The 19,824-nt window shown below is 40.9% G+C and overlaps 1 protein-coding gene across 4 annotated transcripts in view; it reads left to right on the top strand.

Annotated features, from left to right (window-relative positions):
* cux1b (cut-like homeobox 1b) overlaps positions 1-19,824 on the top strand; it is an 82,705-nt gene that overhangs the window by 28,786 nt on the left and 34,095 nt on the right. For all 4 annotated transcript variants that reach the window (XM_038306342.1, XM_038306341.1, XM_038306339.1 and 1 more), the window contains exons 3-8: positions 4,278-4,325; positions 8,468-8,546; positions 13,459-13,596; positions 15,947-16,070; positions 17,702-17,778; positions 18,437-18,503. In XM_038306342.1, the coding sequence (XP_038162270.1) occupies positions 4,278-4,325; positions 8,468-8,546; positions 13,459-13,596; positions 15,947-16,070; positions 17,702-17,778; positions 18,437-18,503 (533 nt within the window). The remainder of the gene's footprint in view (positions 1-4,277; positions 4,326-8,467; positions 8,547-13,458; positions 13,597-15,946; positions 16,071-17,701; positions 17,779-18,436; positions 18,504-19,824) is intronic.

Raw genomic sequence — 19,824 nt, 5'->3', positions numbered from 1 at the left:
TCTCTGAATTAGAACGCCTTATTTCTGTTTCATGAGTTTGAAATACATTTTATTTATTTATTTATTTTTTTTTATGTCCTAAGTAGAGGTCAAGCGATATAGTTTTTTAAGGCTGATACCTATTATTTTGACTTAAGTCTAAATTAACCCCGATATGAGCTGCTGATATTTTTGGTCTGATTTTGGAGACAGTTTTCTTTCTCCGTTTAAATGATAAAAATGGCAAAATAATAACTAGGACAAATTTCAACTCAAACGAAAAAGAAACATTTATTTAGAAAACTGAGCATTAACGATAGATAGCAAATTAATGGAGGGCCCAGGCGTTTGCTAAATGTGATCTTAAGGCATGGCTGCTGAATGCACTAAGGAATCAGCCTATACAGTTACAAGAAAAATTTATCTACCAAAAATATCCGCTGGCCGGCGTATCGGTATACCTCTAGTCCAAACTGTTAGATTGAAGATAAAGCAGCTCCTGAAGAAGGATGGAGCTTTAAACGTTTGTATGAAACCTGAAATTTGAGTAAGACAAATTCCAACTTAACCATGTGAACACCTTCTGCACAGGATCTGAAGATTTGTCTTTACAGTGTAAGACATTATTAAGGGTAGAAAATAACAGCCTCCTCACATTCTATTGATCTGCAAACAACTTTAAACATCTTAATGGAAGGTTTAAAGTAATGAAAGTAATGAATGACAAGTTAAAAAAACCTCATCGAAACTTTAGCATGTATTGCTAATATCAAAAATACACTGAAAAAAAAACAACAAAAAAACGATCACAATCTGATGCAAATTTCATAACAGCCACTTAACTCCTAGTTTGTGTGAGGCAACCCTGGACAGGAGAAGGTGGGGTGAGGGGGGCAGGTCATTACCAACAACAGGGGAGTATTGAATGGACCCAGACAAACAGCCAACCCCCCTACCGCTAATGAGGTAACAATGAAGCGGGGTCATAGACTCATGACCTGTCCTAAGACCCAGACAAACGGCCTGTCTGGACCAGCTCCCAGGTCAGCCCAGGATGCCTCTAACCCCTTGCTCACACTGGCTCCGGTGCAGTTACCGAGCCGACGGAGACCGCAACTCCCGCACACCCCCTCTCACACCGCCCTTTTGACTACGGTGCGGTGCGGCTCTGCGGCTCTGCGGCTCCGGCAACAGGTCCGGAGATTTAACAGAAGTTCACTTGAGTTCACGTAACTTCACGCGATAACACGGCCCAAATAAAGGATTTTTGCGAGAGCTTGTTGCGGAGGGCTCCGGCACGCCGCAAGGATAGCTTTCTTGCGGAATTTTCTGCAGCGCCGGAGTGTCTCGGTAACCGCAGCCGGACAGCTCAGCAGCCGGTGAGAGAGGTTTACGTCTTTTTAATGACTTGGAATCCTTGCCGCGCCGCACACACCGCACCGCAACGGTAAGACCGGAGTCTGTGTGAGCCTGGGGTTACTCCACATTTCCCACTGCTGCAGGTTTTTAAAAGATGCAGATTCTTCTCTTGAAACAGCTGTTATTGTCCTGCTTAACATCTTCATTAGTCAGTGTTGTGTTTGTGTCCATAAACTGTGCAAATCAAATGTTCCTGCACAGAATGTCCTATTCTGCTGAGCTTTTTACCGTACGCTCCAGTTCAGTCTGTCAGGATGCAGGCCTGCCTAACAGCACAGTGATTTGCATGTTCCCCTGATACATATTGGACTGGCTATCTAATCTAAAACTGCTGACTCCTACTGGAAAGTCATATAATAGGACCTGAAGGATGAAAAGCTTTTGGTTTGTAGTCCAAAAAAAAACCTAGTGCGACGCTAATGCAATTTGCATCAACTGTAGTTGTGCTCCGTGTCTCCTTTCGCCACTGAATTGCACGCACTAGTGGTGCCTCTGGGTGGCCCAGGTGGTGCTGCACCTGTTCTAATAAGAAACACCGTTCGGTGGAGCACCTCGGGGTATTAACCAGGCCTTTTCTCCACTCGGATGTTCATCACTCACACACCACAATGGATTCATTGGTAGCAGGAAGGAAGGACTGCCCCTCTGAAGGGGCAGGCTTTGGTGTGTTATAGCTTCTTGTCAGCCCTTAATAGATTTTTAACTTCTTCAGAATATCCCTACCCTTTGTTTTTAACAGAACTTTTCCAATAACAAATTCAAGAATTAGAATTTTTCCAGAAACAAATATATATATATATATATATATATATATATATATATATATATATATATATATATATATATATATATATATATATATATAATTCTTTGCTATTCGTTGACTTAAAAAATATAAACGGTGAAATAAAATAGTGATGACAGCATAAATAAAATTTCAAAGCTAAGCTTCGGGTTATGACAGAGTTACCATATCATATTTCTAAAGCTCTTAAAGGCAACATAAAGGCTGACAAAATTGCTGTGAAAAAAAATTTGTTAAGAAAAAAAAAATGGAAAACGGGATTAAGCTATAAAATACTGGTCAATACAAAGGAGCTACTTTAACCTTTAAAATAAATGCATAAATGTAAAAATTAACCAACCAAAATGAACTGAATCTGGCTTAATGTCTGTAAAGTGCCTTGAGATGACATTTGTTGTGAGTTGGCACCAAATAAATAAACTGAATTTAACAGACATCTTCAAAATGAACAAACGCTATTTGTTATCACTTTTTTCAGACCTGAAAATTGCATCCCAAAATCAGATTCTTCTACAGGTTCAGCTATAAATATTGTTTCTAACCTTAGGATAAGCAGAAAAATATTAGTATATAAGTATGTCATTGATGCTTACCCATAATGTCACCGGGGTGACGTCGCAGTATGTGTAAGAGGGAACAATTGGTGTTATGTCACTCCAAGGTTTAACAGATTTTCACTATTTTTTTTATTGATTAAAAAGCTGAAATGATTTGATGCACTTACTGTAGCATGATTAGCATTAGGGTTGTAAATCGCACCCATCATGGCGATTCGATTCAGTATCGATTTCCTGAACCAATGATTAGATTATTTTCGGTACCCAAGAATACACCACGATATGATTCGATTAATTGGTTCATTTTTTTTTTTTTAACACCTTACACCTTAACTCAAATTTGAAATAAATCAATGAAAGCTGTAATATCGTTATGCATTTTATTTTATTTTTTAGAAACAACAGCAAATAACAGAAGTAGAAAAGTTGCACTCAACCTATTCCTATTAAAACCTCATTCACTGAAAAATAATAATGCCCCTGCGTTTTAGATTCTGAAACACTTTGCATCAAAAAATACTGCACAAAATCAGTGCAATGAGTACAATGCAATACCTCGGCTCCAGACGTCCCCGCACCCCCCACAGACGCTCCGCTGCAGCTCTCCCAAATTGTAGCTGACCGCAAACAGTGCCGCAGACAAGAGGCCGGCTTGTTTTGTTTTCATGACCCTCATGTCATCCGTCATCGGACTAAACTCGCCCCCACTTCGTCACCTCCTCGGCCGTATCTAGACCCACAGCCTGTAGCACAGACCACGCTTCAATATGGAGGATAAATCAGAAATGTCTGTGTCAAGTTCGCTGCAACACACTGCTGTAAGAGTATAACCAGGAAGCGAGGTAGGAGGGCAAAATTTGATAGCGCCACCGCAGCACAGGAGGGAGAATTACGTCCAGGAGCAAATTAATAAAAACAGACCGGAGGAAAAAGAAAACATATATCGATACTCTTGCGGACGTATCGATGCATCGGATCGTCGGCTGTTGAATCGATGCATCGATACAAAACGATTATTATTTACACCCCTAATTAGCATTGCCACTATATAATGCTGACTTGCTGAGTCAGTAGACCTTCAACATTATTGAGTTTCCAAAGAATCACCAACCTTTCCTATACCATCATGTCCTTTAACCGTCTCTGTTAGACTCAAACATTAAATGGAACAGCTTTGGTCTGATATTTTAATCTCCTGGTGTCCAGCCTACTGTGAAAACCTGAAATAAGAAATGGACATGCTTGTGTAGGCAGAATCTGGCAGAATCTTCTAACCTCCTTTAAGCCCGCTGTAAACCCCATATTAACTGACTGGAAACAGAGTGTTGTTGACAGTGCAATCTGCGAGTGCTGTTGTTAATGGTTTGCTGAGCGGTAGACGACCAACTGTTTAGTTTTGTCGATCAAACCTAAAATCCTAAGGTCATCCTCTGCTCAATATGTCATTCTCTGGTTATAATGTTAAACTGTTCTGTGTGTTGTCTGTTTTTATTAATATCTCTGCTTTTTCTTTTTAGGATTTACGGAAACAGGTCGCCCCCCTACTAAAGAGCTTCCAAGGAGAGGTGAGTTTAATATTTAGATATTTAAACCATCACTGCTCCCTTTGCAGTATTTAAACAGTGTTGTTTACAAACCATGCTTGACATTCTTCAGAGCTCCTCTCTTCCTTTTCTTTTCTCATCTTTCTTACGTTGTCACTTATTCTCTCCCTCTCAGCACTATCTCATTTCCCCCTGTTCCTCTTTCGTCTCCTCCTTGGCTTTGCTCTCCTCTCCTGCTCTTGATTTTCTGTCCTATTCATGAAGTCCTGTAGCCCCAGGGTGTGTTTAAATTGCATCCTGCAAAAAAAAAAAAAAAAAAAAAATCACCACAAAATCCTATCTCTTTCCTCACACTTTGTTCCTCTGTAGTATTCAGTTCTCTTTTGATGAACCATAAACCATTTTTTCCTCTTTTGTTGTATGATATTTACTGACTTTCAGTTAAATGGTGAATAGAAAAAGATCGATTTAAAAAAATTGAACAGGCTGTGCGTGTGTCTAATCATGCTCCTAATATTGCCCACTTTGACGTCCTCCATCATTTTGGCCTGATTCCATCTTGACTCCTCCTCCCTGGCAGCCGCACATTTCATGTTCACTCCCATATGTGAAAGTCCGAGGGTAGGAGTGCAGACGGCTGGTTAAGACTGGGGCTTTATTCAGGGTCAGAGTGGGAGGGTGCACACTGACGCACTCCCAAGGAAACACACACACACACACATACACAGTGCAGCAGAATCATCTGAATACATAGTGACAAGGTCTGTTTTACTACTGGCCATGGAATATTACAGTTTAACACTGGGTCCGTTTCCATATTCTTGTGTTAAAACAACAAACACAGCTGGCCTTTTTGTAAAAATACAGTAATTTATCGCGGTTCCACCGCGTTCTGCTGATGATCTACAATCTATTTAGAGAATAAAAACGGCAGCAGTATAATTGGGGCTTTGTCAGCTGTTTCCACCATCCTTATGTTGACACACCTCGATGGCGTGCACACCAGGACACGCTGAGACGCGCCGTGGGTGGCCTCGGAACTAAAAAAAAAAAAAAGACATTATCTTATGATTATTGAGATAATACTGTACACCCGCGCCAGTCTCGGAGCACCCCATCAATCAGGCGACTATTCTGTGCGCTTGCATGCCACGACTTGAGTCGCATTCAGAATGTGTAATTTTAGACCCGTCTTTGTTTGCTTAGCCCTCAAAGCCTTTGATCAGGAAACAAGACGGCACCAAAAAAACAAAAAAAGAAAATAACAAGAAGGGGTCTTTTTTTTTGGGGGGGGGGGGGGGGGAGGGGAAGAGTCTCACTCATCTCCCAGCACCCCCCACCCCCACATACAAGCAATAATCACTGCTAAGTGAATGTGGAGCTCTGAGGGAGCAATAAAAAGTTTCAGCAGAAGGAACTTAAAGGGTTCAACAGTTTGTTTAATCTTTGTCATTGAAAGGTGGATGTCCTCTGGTTATAATTATTACCAATAACAGGACGGTTTCCACGAGGCATCGGTTTGGTAAACGGGGTTAGTGTGTGTGTGTATTTCATGCTTAGTGTTCCTTGTTGGTCCATCGATCAGATAAGCTTTTCCATTATCCAAGGCTTCAGTCTCTGCTTCCCATAGCCTCCCCTTATCAGACTCCACTGGGGCCACACACACAAACACACACACACACACAGGTCAGCCTGATGCCCTTCACACACTACGGGTTAGATAGGGGAGCAAGGCGGTGCTGAGTGATGGTTCCACAAGCTGCTGACGTATGTATGTATGTGTTTGGACTTGTAGGGATGCCTTCTGCCACTGTAAGCACTTCTCATTGGTAACCCACCGATACTGGCGAGGTATCATTTGTGCCACTTGGTTTGTTGTCTTGGGCTGAGTCTATGTGTCTGTGTGGGATGTGGGGGGGAGGCAGGGGAGCATGTAACAGCAGATGTCATCGGGATTGGTTGAGTGAGCCGCAGTTTGGAACAGCAGGGCTGTATTTGCAAATCCTGGGTGGTCTTCTAATGGCTCCGGTCCTGCAGTTAACCTGCTTTTAACTGTAGGGTGTGTCCTACATTAAATGTCTATTTCCTGCCTCCCATGTTGCGCTATATAAAGCCGTCGTACCACTGACCTTGGCCCAGTCATTGTACAGTCATGCAGCTGGTTTCCTTCACTGCCATCAGTTTTTTTTTTCTGTTCTTTATCGGCTGTGTTGACGGTTCTCAGAAACGCTGATCACATGTTATTATAAACACATGCACACAAGTTCAGCGTTGTTGTGTAAGCGGTCCTTGTTCTTAACATCAGTAATCTTCCATTAGTGGCTGAGTATCTTCAGCCGCACACGGTCACACAGCGTTGGGAAAAGGGTAGAGGACATGAGGCAGCGTGTTGTCAGAATGAGATTTATCGTTGGAGTTTGGGTCGGTTGTAGAGTCCCTGGGTGTGATAACACTGAGGAAAGGTATCCGTGTTTACAGCGAAATGTAAAACAAACAAAGTGCCTTTTCTTTTTAACAACAACTGTAAAAAAAAAAAAAGATCATAAAGTATTTCTATAGATCCAGATTAACATCTTTATCAGTATTGATCAGTGTGAATGTGGTCTGATATTAAAGGCTAATATTTTATTTCTGTTTCTTTTTTTTTTATTCGTTAGGGTGAGAAAATCAGGTGACAGTATAGTTAGGTGTTTTTTCCTGAAGTTATGTCAGCAGTTTGGTCATTTTCTATCAAGGTGTGAAAAAGGTTAGAAAATATGGGCAATGAGAATATTTATATTGTTTATAAATTCTACCTAATTGTTTATACCTACACATGGCTAGCAGCAAGTATATTAAACAGCTGGTTCTGACATAAAGTTCGGACTCTGTAACTTTATACTTTTTTAAAGCCTGATACTCCTTGATTAAGCCCAAAGGAGTTGATTTTTCTGGTGTTAAGAAACACTGGAGCAGGCAGAAAAAGACTGAAAATCATTGATGGAACGGGGGGAAAAAGAACGAGTCTGAGAACATGGAAGTGACAAGACATAGACTGAGAGAGAGCCAGAAAAAAAAAGGGGGGGGGGGGGGTGAGAGGGGGAGGGAGGGGTGCTGGCACCAGCCTACTCGAGGCCAGATGTTTTGCGGCTAAAAAACTAGAGATGAATCAAAGCCATGTGAGGAGATTTATTAGGTTCCCATAGGAGCCGAGGCAGTGTTACATGTAGCCTGTTCTGTTTACAGTGGCAAGAACCCCCTAAACCACCCATCAACTACACTACTGGCTTGGCTGGGAATGTGAAGACTTTATATTTGGACTTACGCAGGCTTTTGTCTCCATTCCTTTTCAGTTGGTGAATGTGCTGGAGGAGTTGGAAGAGAAACACAGGGCTGTTTAGTCTAAGTGCGGGAGCCAGAGTTGTCAGCTGTAGCTCTGCCCAGTACAGTAGCACCATCTGAATGTCTTTATTTGGCATCTGTTTCCCTCAATTTAGACATGATTTCAGATGTGTTTTCGCCTACTGTGTCTGATTCTCATATTGATGTGTGGCACAGACTATAGCAGAGCCTCACTGCCTCCTGTTTCAGCATTGGCAGCACTAGAAAAGTTCCACACTGGGATTTTTTTTTTGGGTAATAATTTCTTATAGATCCATCCTAATGTCGTCCATTTCAACGTTATTGGTGATGGAATGCATGCCGTGTCCTCTCGTGTTAATGGCTACATCAGTAATGGATCCACACTGTATTGCTGCTAAGAGCTGACTGAATAATCTGCCCCTGCTGTGGCTGGAAAGACTGAGCCAGCTGTTTAATGATGTCAGCGTGCTGGAGGGGGGAGACGAACACACAGTTTCACAAAAACACACACACACATACGCTAACAGGCGGGCTTGGGCACACTCACTCGAGGACACAGGCACGCACTTGTGCACGGCAAACAAAACGCATCCGTCAGCAGCCGAACAGCTGAACCGGCTTCACGGGAAGGAAACGGCAAAGCAGCCGTTGTTGAGATAGCCTCGATCGCAGGCAGCATACCAGAGCATAGTGAGAAAAGGCAGATATGTAGGCTACTCTTACTGTGAATTTAATGCGCCTTCCTCTTGGGTCAATAGATCCGACTCCTAGATTTGTGGTGATAATTAAAAGTCCCCTTTTCATTTTTTCCACCTTTGCAGATTGACGCCTTGAGTAAAAGAAGTAAAGAAGCAGAGGCCGCCTTCTTGAACGTGTACAAGAAAATAATTGATGTCCCAGGTAAGAATAGTTTTCATTTTCTGTTTAGAAACATGCACTCAAAATCAGCCCCCGTAACTGAACTTTATGTCTGGTGGTTTAAAGACAGGAGATTTGTGATGAATTAATAAGTTTAAAATATAGAATAAAAAATAATATAATGCTTGAAATAATTTAATAAACATACTTACGTTGCAGAAAGCTATTAGTGAATAAAAAGCTGCTGTTAGCTGGATAGTCAGGCTATTTGAGGCCAGCTGCTTAACAGACACAATTAGTTTTTGTTTTCAAGAATGGAAATATTAGGGTTTTTTTTTCAGTTGTGTTTGTTTCCCCGTTAGCAGGATTACTTAAATATTAGTGAACAATTGATGAAACTTTCTGAGAGCTTCAGCATCAGACAAAACAAAAAATTGGGACGTAATATACTATATAATACAAGGGCTAAAATGATTATTTAATCTACTGACCAAAGAAGAGAGCAGAGCAAATGATGGTTAGAGCAGAGCAGACACCAGAGGCTGCAGACACGCATGGTGCCTTTCTTATGAAATTATGAAAGGATTTTAAGGACATTTTGACCAGATGTGCGCCTCATACTTAGTAACATTCTTTAAAATTTGGAAATGATCCAGATCATGTGAGTGTTAGTTATAGGTCTAAGTCACAATTTGGGTCTGTGCTCAGAGTCTTTTCTAGTTGATGTAATATCATCAATATAGAAAGATAAAATAATTGCCTTATAATTTTTGTTGAAACTTAGCACAATTATAAACATAATGAACTAAAGTTAAAATATCTCCATGCATTAGAATACTTAAAACAAACAAGGTGAAAGCTTGACTGACCAAACATGAACTGATTTGACTGTTAGGGAAAAGGCAAGCTAGTTGGAGAATGGACTCCAGCTACAGCCCTGGTTAACGACTAGAGTCAGTTTAGTGGGAAAGCCCTCATTAAGTCTTCGCCACGCATTACCTGTATCCACCGAAGACTGTTGTTAGCGTTATCCTACTGCTCTTTGTTTTGGTGAATCTACTGATTAGACAAAGCATCGCGAGTCAGGATGGAACATTTTGAGTTTTCGAAATGTCTGTACACCTCAGCACAGGTAGCCATGCTCAGTCTAGCATCTCTTTTTGGAGTGCCGTGTGGTTCCTTAATACATCCCTACAAGGACTAATCCTATGGGTGCAGCTTTAAGATGGTCTTAACGGAACGTGCATCCTGACATCGATGACAAGTACGCCCCGGATTGGCTGCGGCGAAGCGCACGCACAAAAACAGTCACGTTTCTTCCACTGAGGAAGAGAGAAATTACAGAAGCATCTGCACAGAGCTGCTGGTTGGTGATTTTTAGCTGTGTGGAAGTCCTGGAGGGCCCCGAAATGTAGGAACGAGAGGAGTTGAGTTCATCTATAGCGTAAGGAGGTCATCATATTCCCACACGGATAGACCTACAGTAATATCTTTGGATTGTACTGCTCCCAATAAGTCAGCAGCGGCTCTGACGGGGCTATTCTTAACCTGCAGCGAGACAATGATGTAATGCCCGATGCACAGAGACACAGAGCAGCCTGACTAATGCAGCAGTCTTGAAAGAGGAAACAGTGTGTTTTCTTCTGTCTTCTGTCAGCTGAAGGCCTGGACAGTCAGCCCAGTGTGCTCTGGTTTGTATTAAAGGTGTCTGGTGAGAGTGTTCAGCACCAGGGGCCCACACGTCGGGCTGTCTTTAACAGGCTAGTCTGCTGATTGGACGAGGGAGGGACGGGTTCTCTGTGAAGGACGAAACTTTGATAAGTGGGAGAGAATGTTCATTTTCAAGGGCACAAAAGTATCTGTTAGTCTATATGCAGAGCAAACGTTTATGTTACTTTGTATTTTTTTTGTGTTTTTTCTTGTTTGTTTGAGAGTCGAACGTGTGTGTGTTTGAACTCAGCCCTGCGTGGTGTGTCACCTTGACAGCACGAAATCAGCATGAAATTCCCCAATCGTTCTCTGCTGATCTCTCATTAGCATAGTTAAGATATCTAACTGCGTCAGACACAAGAAACACACACACACATACACAGCTCTTACCCCCAGCTGTAAGCTGTCAGTTCCTCTTATCTGTACAACACACACACACAAACGCGCACACGCATAAACTGCTCTTTTAGCTGGCATGCTGATGAGCGTTGCCTGCGTCTCTTGGCTGCCTGTCACCAGTCTGCCACCCATGAGCACCAATCAGATGTGATTGGCCTGACTGACAGGGCTCTCTCCATCACGCTGACAGTTTACCCTGCTGTGTGTTTTCCGGGGCTGTTGGTAAAATGCCTCCTTTCTTGCTTCCATCCCTGTTTCTCTAATCTCTAATTTATGGTTTCTCGCTGCCTTTTTTTCCCCCTGCTTTTCTTTCCCACTTTGTTCAACTGTCTGCTCCCATGTCTGGTTTTTGCTCTCGCTTTCAAGATGCATCGGAGTGAACACTAGAACTGATCACAGCCCAGTAATCTCTCGTTAATGTGTCTAATCTGTGTTCCTGTCTGTCTGCCTCTGTTTGTGTCTGTTTTCCACTTCTCCCGCTGCGTCAGCCATCATCGCGTTAGATCCCTTCCCATAAAAGATCCAATGTTTGTGACAAAGCTAAACAGTCTCTTCTTGCGGGTCATTCATTGTTTGATATTGTTTGACTGAATGAAGAAAATTGATGAATACAGTGCTCAGTAAGTTGCCATGGCGTAAGCATGCCTTTCCTATTAGCCATACATGATTTCATGTTAACAGAATGTCTTGATTGATCAGGTTATGGGTTTTAGTGGTCTGCTTTCCGAATCATGAAACATTAATAACATATTCAGTAGAATAATTTGGCTGTTGTAGAATGATTAAAGCAGCAGACAGAGAGGGAAGATCTTTTAGGAATTTTGACTGTTTAAAGATGGAGTATATTTAATTTAGGATTTAATTTTCTAATGTAATTTTAGTCTGAGTCATTTATCGTTAGTGTTGATTAATACAAAGTGGCCTTCTTATCTGTAGATAAAAAATCTAGGCCATGTAGATTATAAAATCAGGGTTCTTTTCAAGTCTGGAAAAGAAGAAATTATCTGTTTCTTTCAAGAAACAAAAATAATTTATGGTATTTTCCAGGTCTGTGTGAAAAAAGCAAAATGGCCTTTTGAAAAATACAATGATGCTATTTCTTTAGACGCTTCCTTCTCATGTCTGTCTGCACTTTTGGTCTCCTATTATCATTTTCTCCCCTATAATTCTTTCTATCCTTCTTACCTCTCTGCCTTGTCTTGCCTCCTCTCCTTCTTTTTCTTTTCTCCCCCTTTTTTCTTGTGATTTTTTTCTTCCCTTTTTTCATTGTACCATTCCTTTCAACCCAACTTTGGTTTCTTTTTTGTTCTATTTTAGTCATGTCCTTGTCTTCCATTTTTTTCCTGTATTTCTACCCTTTCCTTGTTTTTCACCCTCTCTGTTTCCATTATTCCTTCGTTACACAGCCATTTTTGCTATAGATTCAGAGTAAGTTTTAATATTTAGTTTTAAAGTGAATGGAAATGAATGAGAAATATTGAAGATGTCTTGGTGGGTCTAACCTTTTAGGGAAAACTTGTTGTTGGAGCCAAGAGAAATAACAAACATCTGTAATAAACACCTCATTAGTGCTGTGATGATTTCCCACTTTAATTCATTAAGGAAGACCAGCTTTTGTATTCTTATCCAAAGACATTAATTCTGTTAAGGAGATGATATAGGATCAGCTAGAACACAGCGTAGTGTTATTAGTTGTTTCTATAGGTATCAGACTCGACACAAACCTACCACCTCACTCCTGCAGCGTGTTTCAACACATCTGCCTCATCTTTATGCAAAATTAAGATTGTTCTTCAATATAGGTTGTTTGGATTTCATGATATCAAAGTATTGAATTCATAGATCTAAAACAAAATAGGGTACTAGATGATTTTATTACAACTAAGTGATGACATGCAAACTTAGTGTTAAGATTTGTTAATATAGGTGATAAGTGGCTTGTAAATTGGATTTGAAGATGTTTTCCTCCTGGAACTGTTTAGAAGACAGCAGAACTGGTTTTTAATCTGTGAATATTTCAGAAGTAGTATTTATTCAGCCCTCTACAGAAACAGATAGGGGAGGGGCAGCTTTGGGAAAACCCTAGGAATCACTTGTGGGGGCAAAACTGTAGTGGTTTGGAAACTTGTTAAGATGTTGTCACGTCTAGAAACTGGTAACCAGTGTATAGTCATAAACGTATTACTGTGAATGGCTGGAAATTTAATAGCTGATGTTTCAGACATGTCTACTCAGACAGCTGGAGGTCTGAGCCATATGATAGGAGCTGAGTGGACACAGCGGCTCACGTGACACCAACAGGAAGAAGTCAGATTTTTCCTGTGATTGTAAAACGTAACAAAACATTGTTACAGATAATATTGACTTATTGGGTCAGTACAATGATTTTCATGGCTTTTAATATATTTTTCAAAGCTGTGCACATTGAAAATGGGCTGTAATAAAAAAAAAAGCCAAAACAAAACATGGATCAACAACTCGCACCATCATAGGCTAAAAATATCGGGCCTTTCTTAATATTACTGAACAATATGAATATGGTTGAATTACCGGACCTATTACCTTTCTTATCACAGTATTTCTACTAATGGTTAGTGTTTTACTTCCTCCTACAGTCAGTCATTCTCCACAGAGGTCAAAGGTCAGGGTGGAACTCTTTCAAACGTTTGTCCTTAAAGTGTAAGATTCATTGCCTTTCTCAAGGACCCCTCACCAGATCAAACCACCGCTCTGAGGGCCTTGACTGTAGTTATTCCAAGCACACTAGGCCACCTAGCTGCCCTTGCTTGTCTGATCCTCTTTAGACTATGTTAACATGGTGTGTTTTTTTTCCCCCTCCCCTCAGACCCTGTACCTGTGCTGGAGCTGGCTCAGCAGCTGCAGCTGAAGCTCCAGAGGATGCACGACATTGAGACAGAGAACACCAAGCTGCGAGAGACACTGGAGGACTACAACAAAGAGTTTGCAGAAGTTAAAAACCAAGGTTAGAGCGGAATTAATGGAAAGGATATAATTTGCTTTGAGGTGATAATTTAGTAGCCAAAAACCTGTCCAAGTCATTCTCCTAACTCACACTATGCTGGGGAGCTCAATACAGAAGGCCCGTTTACAAACAGTTTAAATGTTTAAATCATAATTTATCTGCTTAATGTACCTTTTTTTTTTAAGTGTCTGTCGTCTGAAAATCAGTATATATGTCTGTTTTAGTGGGGAATGTTAGCCTCGTGGTTCTTTTTTATGTTATTTACAGCTATTGAAAAAGGTAGATTTTCCAGAAAGTTTTGATATCTTGCAGAAATTTTGATCCACAGGAGCCTAGATGTATGTCAGGTTTAGTCTGTAGAACAGTTTTGCACAGAGATACCATGGTTATTAAGGCAGGTATTGAAACACTCAGGTGCCATTCCTGCTATGAAAGGAAATAAGCATCTCCATAAAGCCTGTCAGCCTGGTGCAGCCTACACTTTCCTGGTGGATGGCTGAAGGGATTTGGATTTGATAAAACACAATGAATCACAACAAGCACCAAAAATCATCAGCAGCTATGAAAACTACACATTGGACCTCTACCAGCTCCTCTTCTGTCCTCTTGCCCCTTGGTTTCCTAATTAAATACAACAATAATTAATCTAAATGGCACTTAAGACTATTCTGCATAAATCTGTAGCTGCCTCTAGAGTGACCTAACACAGAGACTTGAGTCGATGGAGTCTCTTGTCTTTGATAAAGCCGGAGTTCCATCATATCTGTGAATTTTTTTCCTACCACTTTTTCTTCCACTAAACTTTCCATTTATATATCTGGAAGCATCACTAAAAAGGCAGCTACTTTACCAGAGGCCTCTTGTGACGGCTCTCAAGTCCAGCTTTTCCTCCATGATGTTGTAGGCTAAACCCAATATTTCTGCACTAAAAGTTTCTTTGCTGCTCAGATGGGATTTTCTAATTTTCTAAGACATTTCCTTTTAGATTTTCTTTATATCTAAACCATAATCATCAGAAATATATGAATTTAAAGCTTAAACATCTACAACTCATTCAGACGCAGTTGATCAAAGGTTGAGTTGCTTTCATGATGCAGTTTTTAAATATCCTTTTTTTTTTTAAATCATATTTTTGTCAAAGCCCGTTTTTGCACATTTTAAAGCGTGATTAAAGAACTTTTTTGCTATTTATATTAGCTGCACATGTAAAAGAAATCTGTAGTTCGAAAATAAGACATCAAAACAAATTCTAGGGTTAGGTCCTTATTTGAACATGTTTAATGACTCATTCATATTTCAGATACAGAATATGTACAAGGTTTTACATTTTCAAATAGGTTTTAAAGAGGGAGGAAAACCAGGCCGAGGCTTATGAATAAAAGACGACAGGCTACCTCAGGGTAGAGAAAGATGGAATAACTGACAAAGAAAGCGGAGAGATGAGCGTAAAGTGGTAATAAAAGGGCTGCAACTTCAGTCAAAAAGGTGGAGTGAGCAAGCGAGAGGGGAATGTTTTGGAATCCCCCCTTTTTTTTTTCCTCAGCGAGAGTTAATTGGAACAGCTCGATAACGGCAGGGTTCCATTCCGCCATTGATTTTCCTGTTCCCTCATCCTTTATCCCTCCTTCCCACCTCAATAGATGGTGGGGGATATTTAAACCCCAAAACACACCGTGGAACTCCCAGTCCTGCTAAAACACACACGTGGAGCCCGCACACATGCACGAGGTGCACGGAGAGCAGAGGCCATTGATCCCCGCAACCTAAATGTTTAAAGTTCAGTTAAGCAGTTAAGGGGTAAGAGGGCTCTAAGGGGACTCTCCTATATTGATTATATGTCAGAGCAGTGAGACTGTAGTTTAAATCACACACACATACACAGTGCTAAGAGCCCTCAGTCAAAGGCAGCATTGCTTTATATCTTGGTCTTTCTCACTTATTTCTCTCCCTGAGAAACGCACACAAACACTGAGGCCTGTTTATTTCTCCAGTTGTGTTAGATTTATTTCAGGCTGCCCCGTACAGAACCCGGCCGTCAGCAGGTTATGGGATTTCAGTTCTAATGCAGCCCTAACGAAGACAACATATCTGCTGCCGGGGAGCGCTGAATATTCAGTACAGGACACGGATGTAAAGATTAGGCTGGAGCCACGGGGGCTACAGTCTGGGTCTGTGCTGACAGAGGAAGAATTTGGGATATGAAAGGCTGTTCCTTAAAGGTCAAACTGCCCCCATCAAACTCATCATGGTCACTGCTGCCATTTATCACCCAAAGAAAACATTTTTTTTGTATTTTTCTGTTTTAATTTTCCGTTTCTGTTATAATTCTGCTCTGATCTATTTTCTTTAGAGGTTACCATCAAGGCCTTGAAGGAGAAGATCCGTGAATATGAGCAGACTCTGAAGAACCAAGCTGAGAACCTGGCCCAGGAGAAGCAGCTCCAGCTACATAACGACTATGCAGAGAAGGAGAGGTATGATGAGACCGTTTGTGGTCTCTGTGGGAGTGGGTTTCAAACTCACTACCCCAGGATTCCAAGCTCTATGCCCTAACCAGTGGGCTGCCACTCTTAACTCTAAACTGATGACTATAGTTTAAATTATCTTATAATTTGACCAGGTTGTTTGAAATAGTTTTTGTTAGCAGTGGCTGTTCTATCAAATCCTGTATATATGAAGTGACTTGATCTAAAACAGGTTGCCTTTTTAGGAACACTGATTTTTATGTTTTTATTCCACTGTTCAGTCCATTTGTTTTTTTTAAAGTCCTTTTAATGAGAAGTGTGATTAAAAAAAGCTGCAGCGGTTAATGTTTTCTCTGGTCGTATCGAGCAGCGCTAATCTGCCCCAGCCTATTTCCGAGTTTATACTGTGCAACATGTTGGGACTATTTAAAAGATATTTTCCAGTCAAATCATTTGAGCTTTTCTGGTTTAATTTGAAGTGCTTAGATGGAAATTATTTTGTAATTAAAAACCTTCCATATTAAATGATAAATCCAGTCAAATAGACAAATCTCTGCTCCACAAAAATATTGAATACTTAAAGTGGCTGAGGAATAAAAAGCTTTAAAGTGCTACTGAAAAATGTATGAAGAGCTTTGCTGCATTTCCCAATAAAAGAATGGCATTAAAAAAAGCATTTCCTTGGAGGGACAGCGTTAATGTAAAGACAATTAAACTAATTGAGATGTTGGGAGGGTCATTTTATCTTGAATAACATCTGGTGAGGTTTCCTTTACCTCGCCTGTTAATCACTGGTAGTAAGCTGATACCCAGATCATGTTATCTGTAATCGTTCAACATGGAAATAAACTCTGTGGTTCAATCTAAACTGGTGTAATAAACAGCTGACTGATTCATCTGAACATTTAATATATTCTGTAAAATATCTTCTCATATAATAAGCTCTATAAGACTCATATGTTCCGTTTGTCAATCATCTTGTTTACTTTCTGAAGGTGTTTTAAAGATTTCAAGACTTCCAGTCGAAGATCAATTGTCCAGCTGCATTTCCTGTACGTCAGGGTTTTATAGGCCCCTTCCTGTCTGCAGAGAGCTGACTTCCTGTGTCTGAGAGGGCTAGTAAATGGATGGCACCTCCTGATGCATTTTATCCTGCAAAAGAGAGAGGCAGAGATGAAAGGCTGAAGTACAGGGTAGAAAAATAGAGATGACAGGACAGACAGATTGGCGGAGGAGGGGGGGGGATCAAAGGGTGTCATAAAGGCCATATTTGTGCTGGATTATTGATGTTTTTACACACAGCGGCAATTTCTCAGCAGAACCCAACTTTTTTTATGTGCTAAGAATGAATCTATTTTATCCCTGTGGTTTCCTCCCCCCCACCCTTTCTGACTCAGCTCTCCTCCCCCCCCCCCGGGTGCAGCATGCCCCAGTGGCCAGACATTCCTGCCTAATAGGGCTGCTTAATGAGGAGTGGGTTGTGTTGTGGAAGATTTTAGGGGTGGGAGGGGGGCTTCAGAAATGGTGGGAAAATAGAGAATGGATGCATTTTCCACCAAGTGTGAACCCAAGAATTACTGACTCACTATCTTTTAACTGTGATTTTTTTGCTTCCTGCTCTCTTTTTCACACCTCTTTAGGAAACTCCAGGAGAGTCAGGACTCCATGTCTTCAAGGTTGAAAGAGGCTGAACAGAAGGCCCAGTCCCTGCAGACAGGTACCAGCCAGACTATTCTTCAGATTACAAACACAGGGAGGGGAGGGGTGCTTAGTTTTAAATTCACATTTAAAAAGAGAACTTTTTCTTAAGACTGTGGAGAATTCTGTCCTCCTCCTTGGGTTTCCCATATTTTAAATAAAAAGTTTCAGATTTCTGACAAATCGTATTTCACTTCCACTTACAACTACCATACAGGAGCATTTAAAGGACTAATCGTGTTAGTAGTAGTTTAATTGATTTCACCATGGACAGCAAGCCACGAAGGATACAGTAGCTCTAACACAATTTTATTACTTTTAAACAATTGATTGGAGTTAAGATTTTCCAGCATCCTATAGATTTCCTGTAACAGATGGAAGCTCAAAAGGAGCAGTGTAGCTGTACAATATTCAGCCTTCCTGTTATCTGCTGTAAGTCGCACTCTCTCTTGCTCTATCAATGTCTGAATGAGCAGCACCAATCTCTCCTTGTATAATTTTTCATTCACAAGCCAATTCTCTTTTTAATGCTGCTTGTTTCTATTTTTGACTGTTTGTTGTTGGCAGAGGTTAAAGTTCATGAATCAAAAGGCAAATGCCTCTCCTAATTTATTAGTGTCTTTTATTTGTGTATTTTTTTAATTCCCCATACACAGTTCTTTTTCTATCTTTTCCAGCACTTGAAGCAACTCAGGCGGAGCTCTTTGATTTGAAGACAAAGTATGACGAGGAATCCACAGCAAAGTATGTGTCTTTGTGATCTACTCATGTGTTTACGGGTCGACTTTTCCCCTTTGGCTCCCTCCATATTCTGCTCTTGACATAATCCTCCTGTTTTAGTGAATCTCCCTCCCTGGAAACTCCCCCTGCTCTCCCCTAACAGCTGGAATGTCTCCCACAACGCTCAACAGCCTCCAAATCCCAGCATTACCCGCTCACAGTAAATACTGAGAGGGATTGTAATGTATTTTGCAGATTCGGCAGAGCATCAAAATAGGTTTATATTTTTACTGCGTAGTTTAAAGTGCTCTGTATGAGTTGTCCTTTTCAACCAAGAGAGGAAGCACAAGCCATGAGTTTTAGTTCTTTTTTTCTTTTTTTTTCTTTGCAGGACCTGAAAGACATGTTAGCATCAAGTACTCAAGCTCTGTGCATCTATCATTATTGATCTAATAGTGATAGACAAGGAGAAAACGGCCCTTCCATGTCTGCACTCTGCACTGACAGACTCTTTAGTGTTTGAAGATTACTTATGGGAACTAAAACCCCTCTGGGACCAAAATGTCAGCCAGAAAGTTGAAAAATTATGTTAATGGGAAAATCTTATACAAAAAGACCTGCAAAGTATGGAAGGCACAGCTAAATTAAATCCAGTGTAGAGAATCAACTTTCACTGTAACCTGAGAACACTATATGGAGAAGTTGTATAGGATTAGCTGATAATATTGTTTAGCATAATTCCATGGGGAAACATGGTGGTGGCAGCATGATGCTGATGGTGTTAGGGTGTTATTCTGGCAGTACTAGAACGATAGGTTGTCTCCTGCTACTAGAGATGCGTGCCTCTATCATTGATTTCCTAGCAGTAGGCTGGATGAGAACAGAAGCTTTTTCATGTCTGCGCTCCACACTGCAAAGTGGCACTTTATGGCATTCACACTCCTCAGTCTCTCAGGGTTACTGGTGGGAACCAGAACCTCTCCAGCATCCGGACTTCTTTCAGAAAGCTGAAAAATAATATTTGTTGGTAGGGGGAAGAGAAAAAAAAGTGAGAACTTTATTGTTTTATTGATCATTGCTGCACCACAGGAAAATGTGGCACTTTTCTCCCAAGTCCCTCTCTAAGTAGGAGTCTGGTAATGAAACCGTCAAGGACGTCCTGCATGCATGCATAAACTAGAGCCCAGAATCAGCCTGGCTTTTAAAAGCTGCCGTTTACTCTGCCCCTTAGACTCGCTGTGTCTCTCCATTACCACAGTTGTTAAATTGATTGGCTGTTAAAAACAGATCGATTCTTCCTCCGAATATTTTTTTCTTTCCTCCCTTTTTTTTTCTTTCCACCCAC

Source organism: Cyprinodon tularosa, unplaced genomic scaffold (assembly GCF_016077235.1).
Source record: "Cyprinodon tularosa strain WSP-4 unplaced genomic scaffold, ASM1607723v1 ctg58, whole genome shotgun sequence".
Lineage (NCBI taxonomy): Eukaryota > Metazoa > Chordata > Actinopteri > Cyprinodontiformes > Cyprinodontidae > Cyprinodon > Cyprinodon tularosa.
Note: the sequence above shows the minus strand (reverse complement) of the source record. Positions and strands in the feature narration are given on the sequence as shown.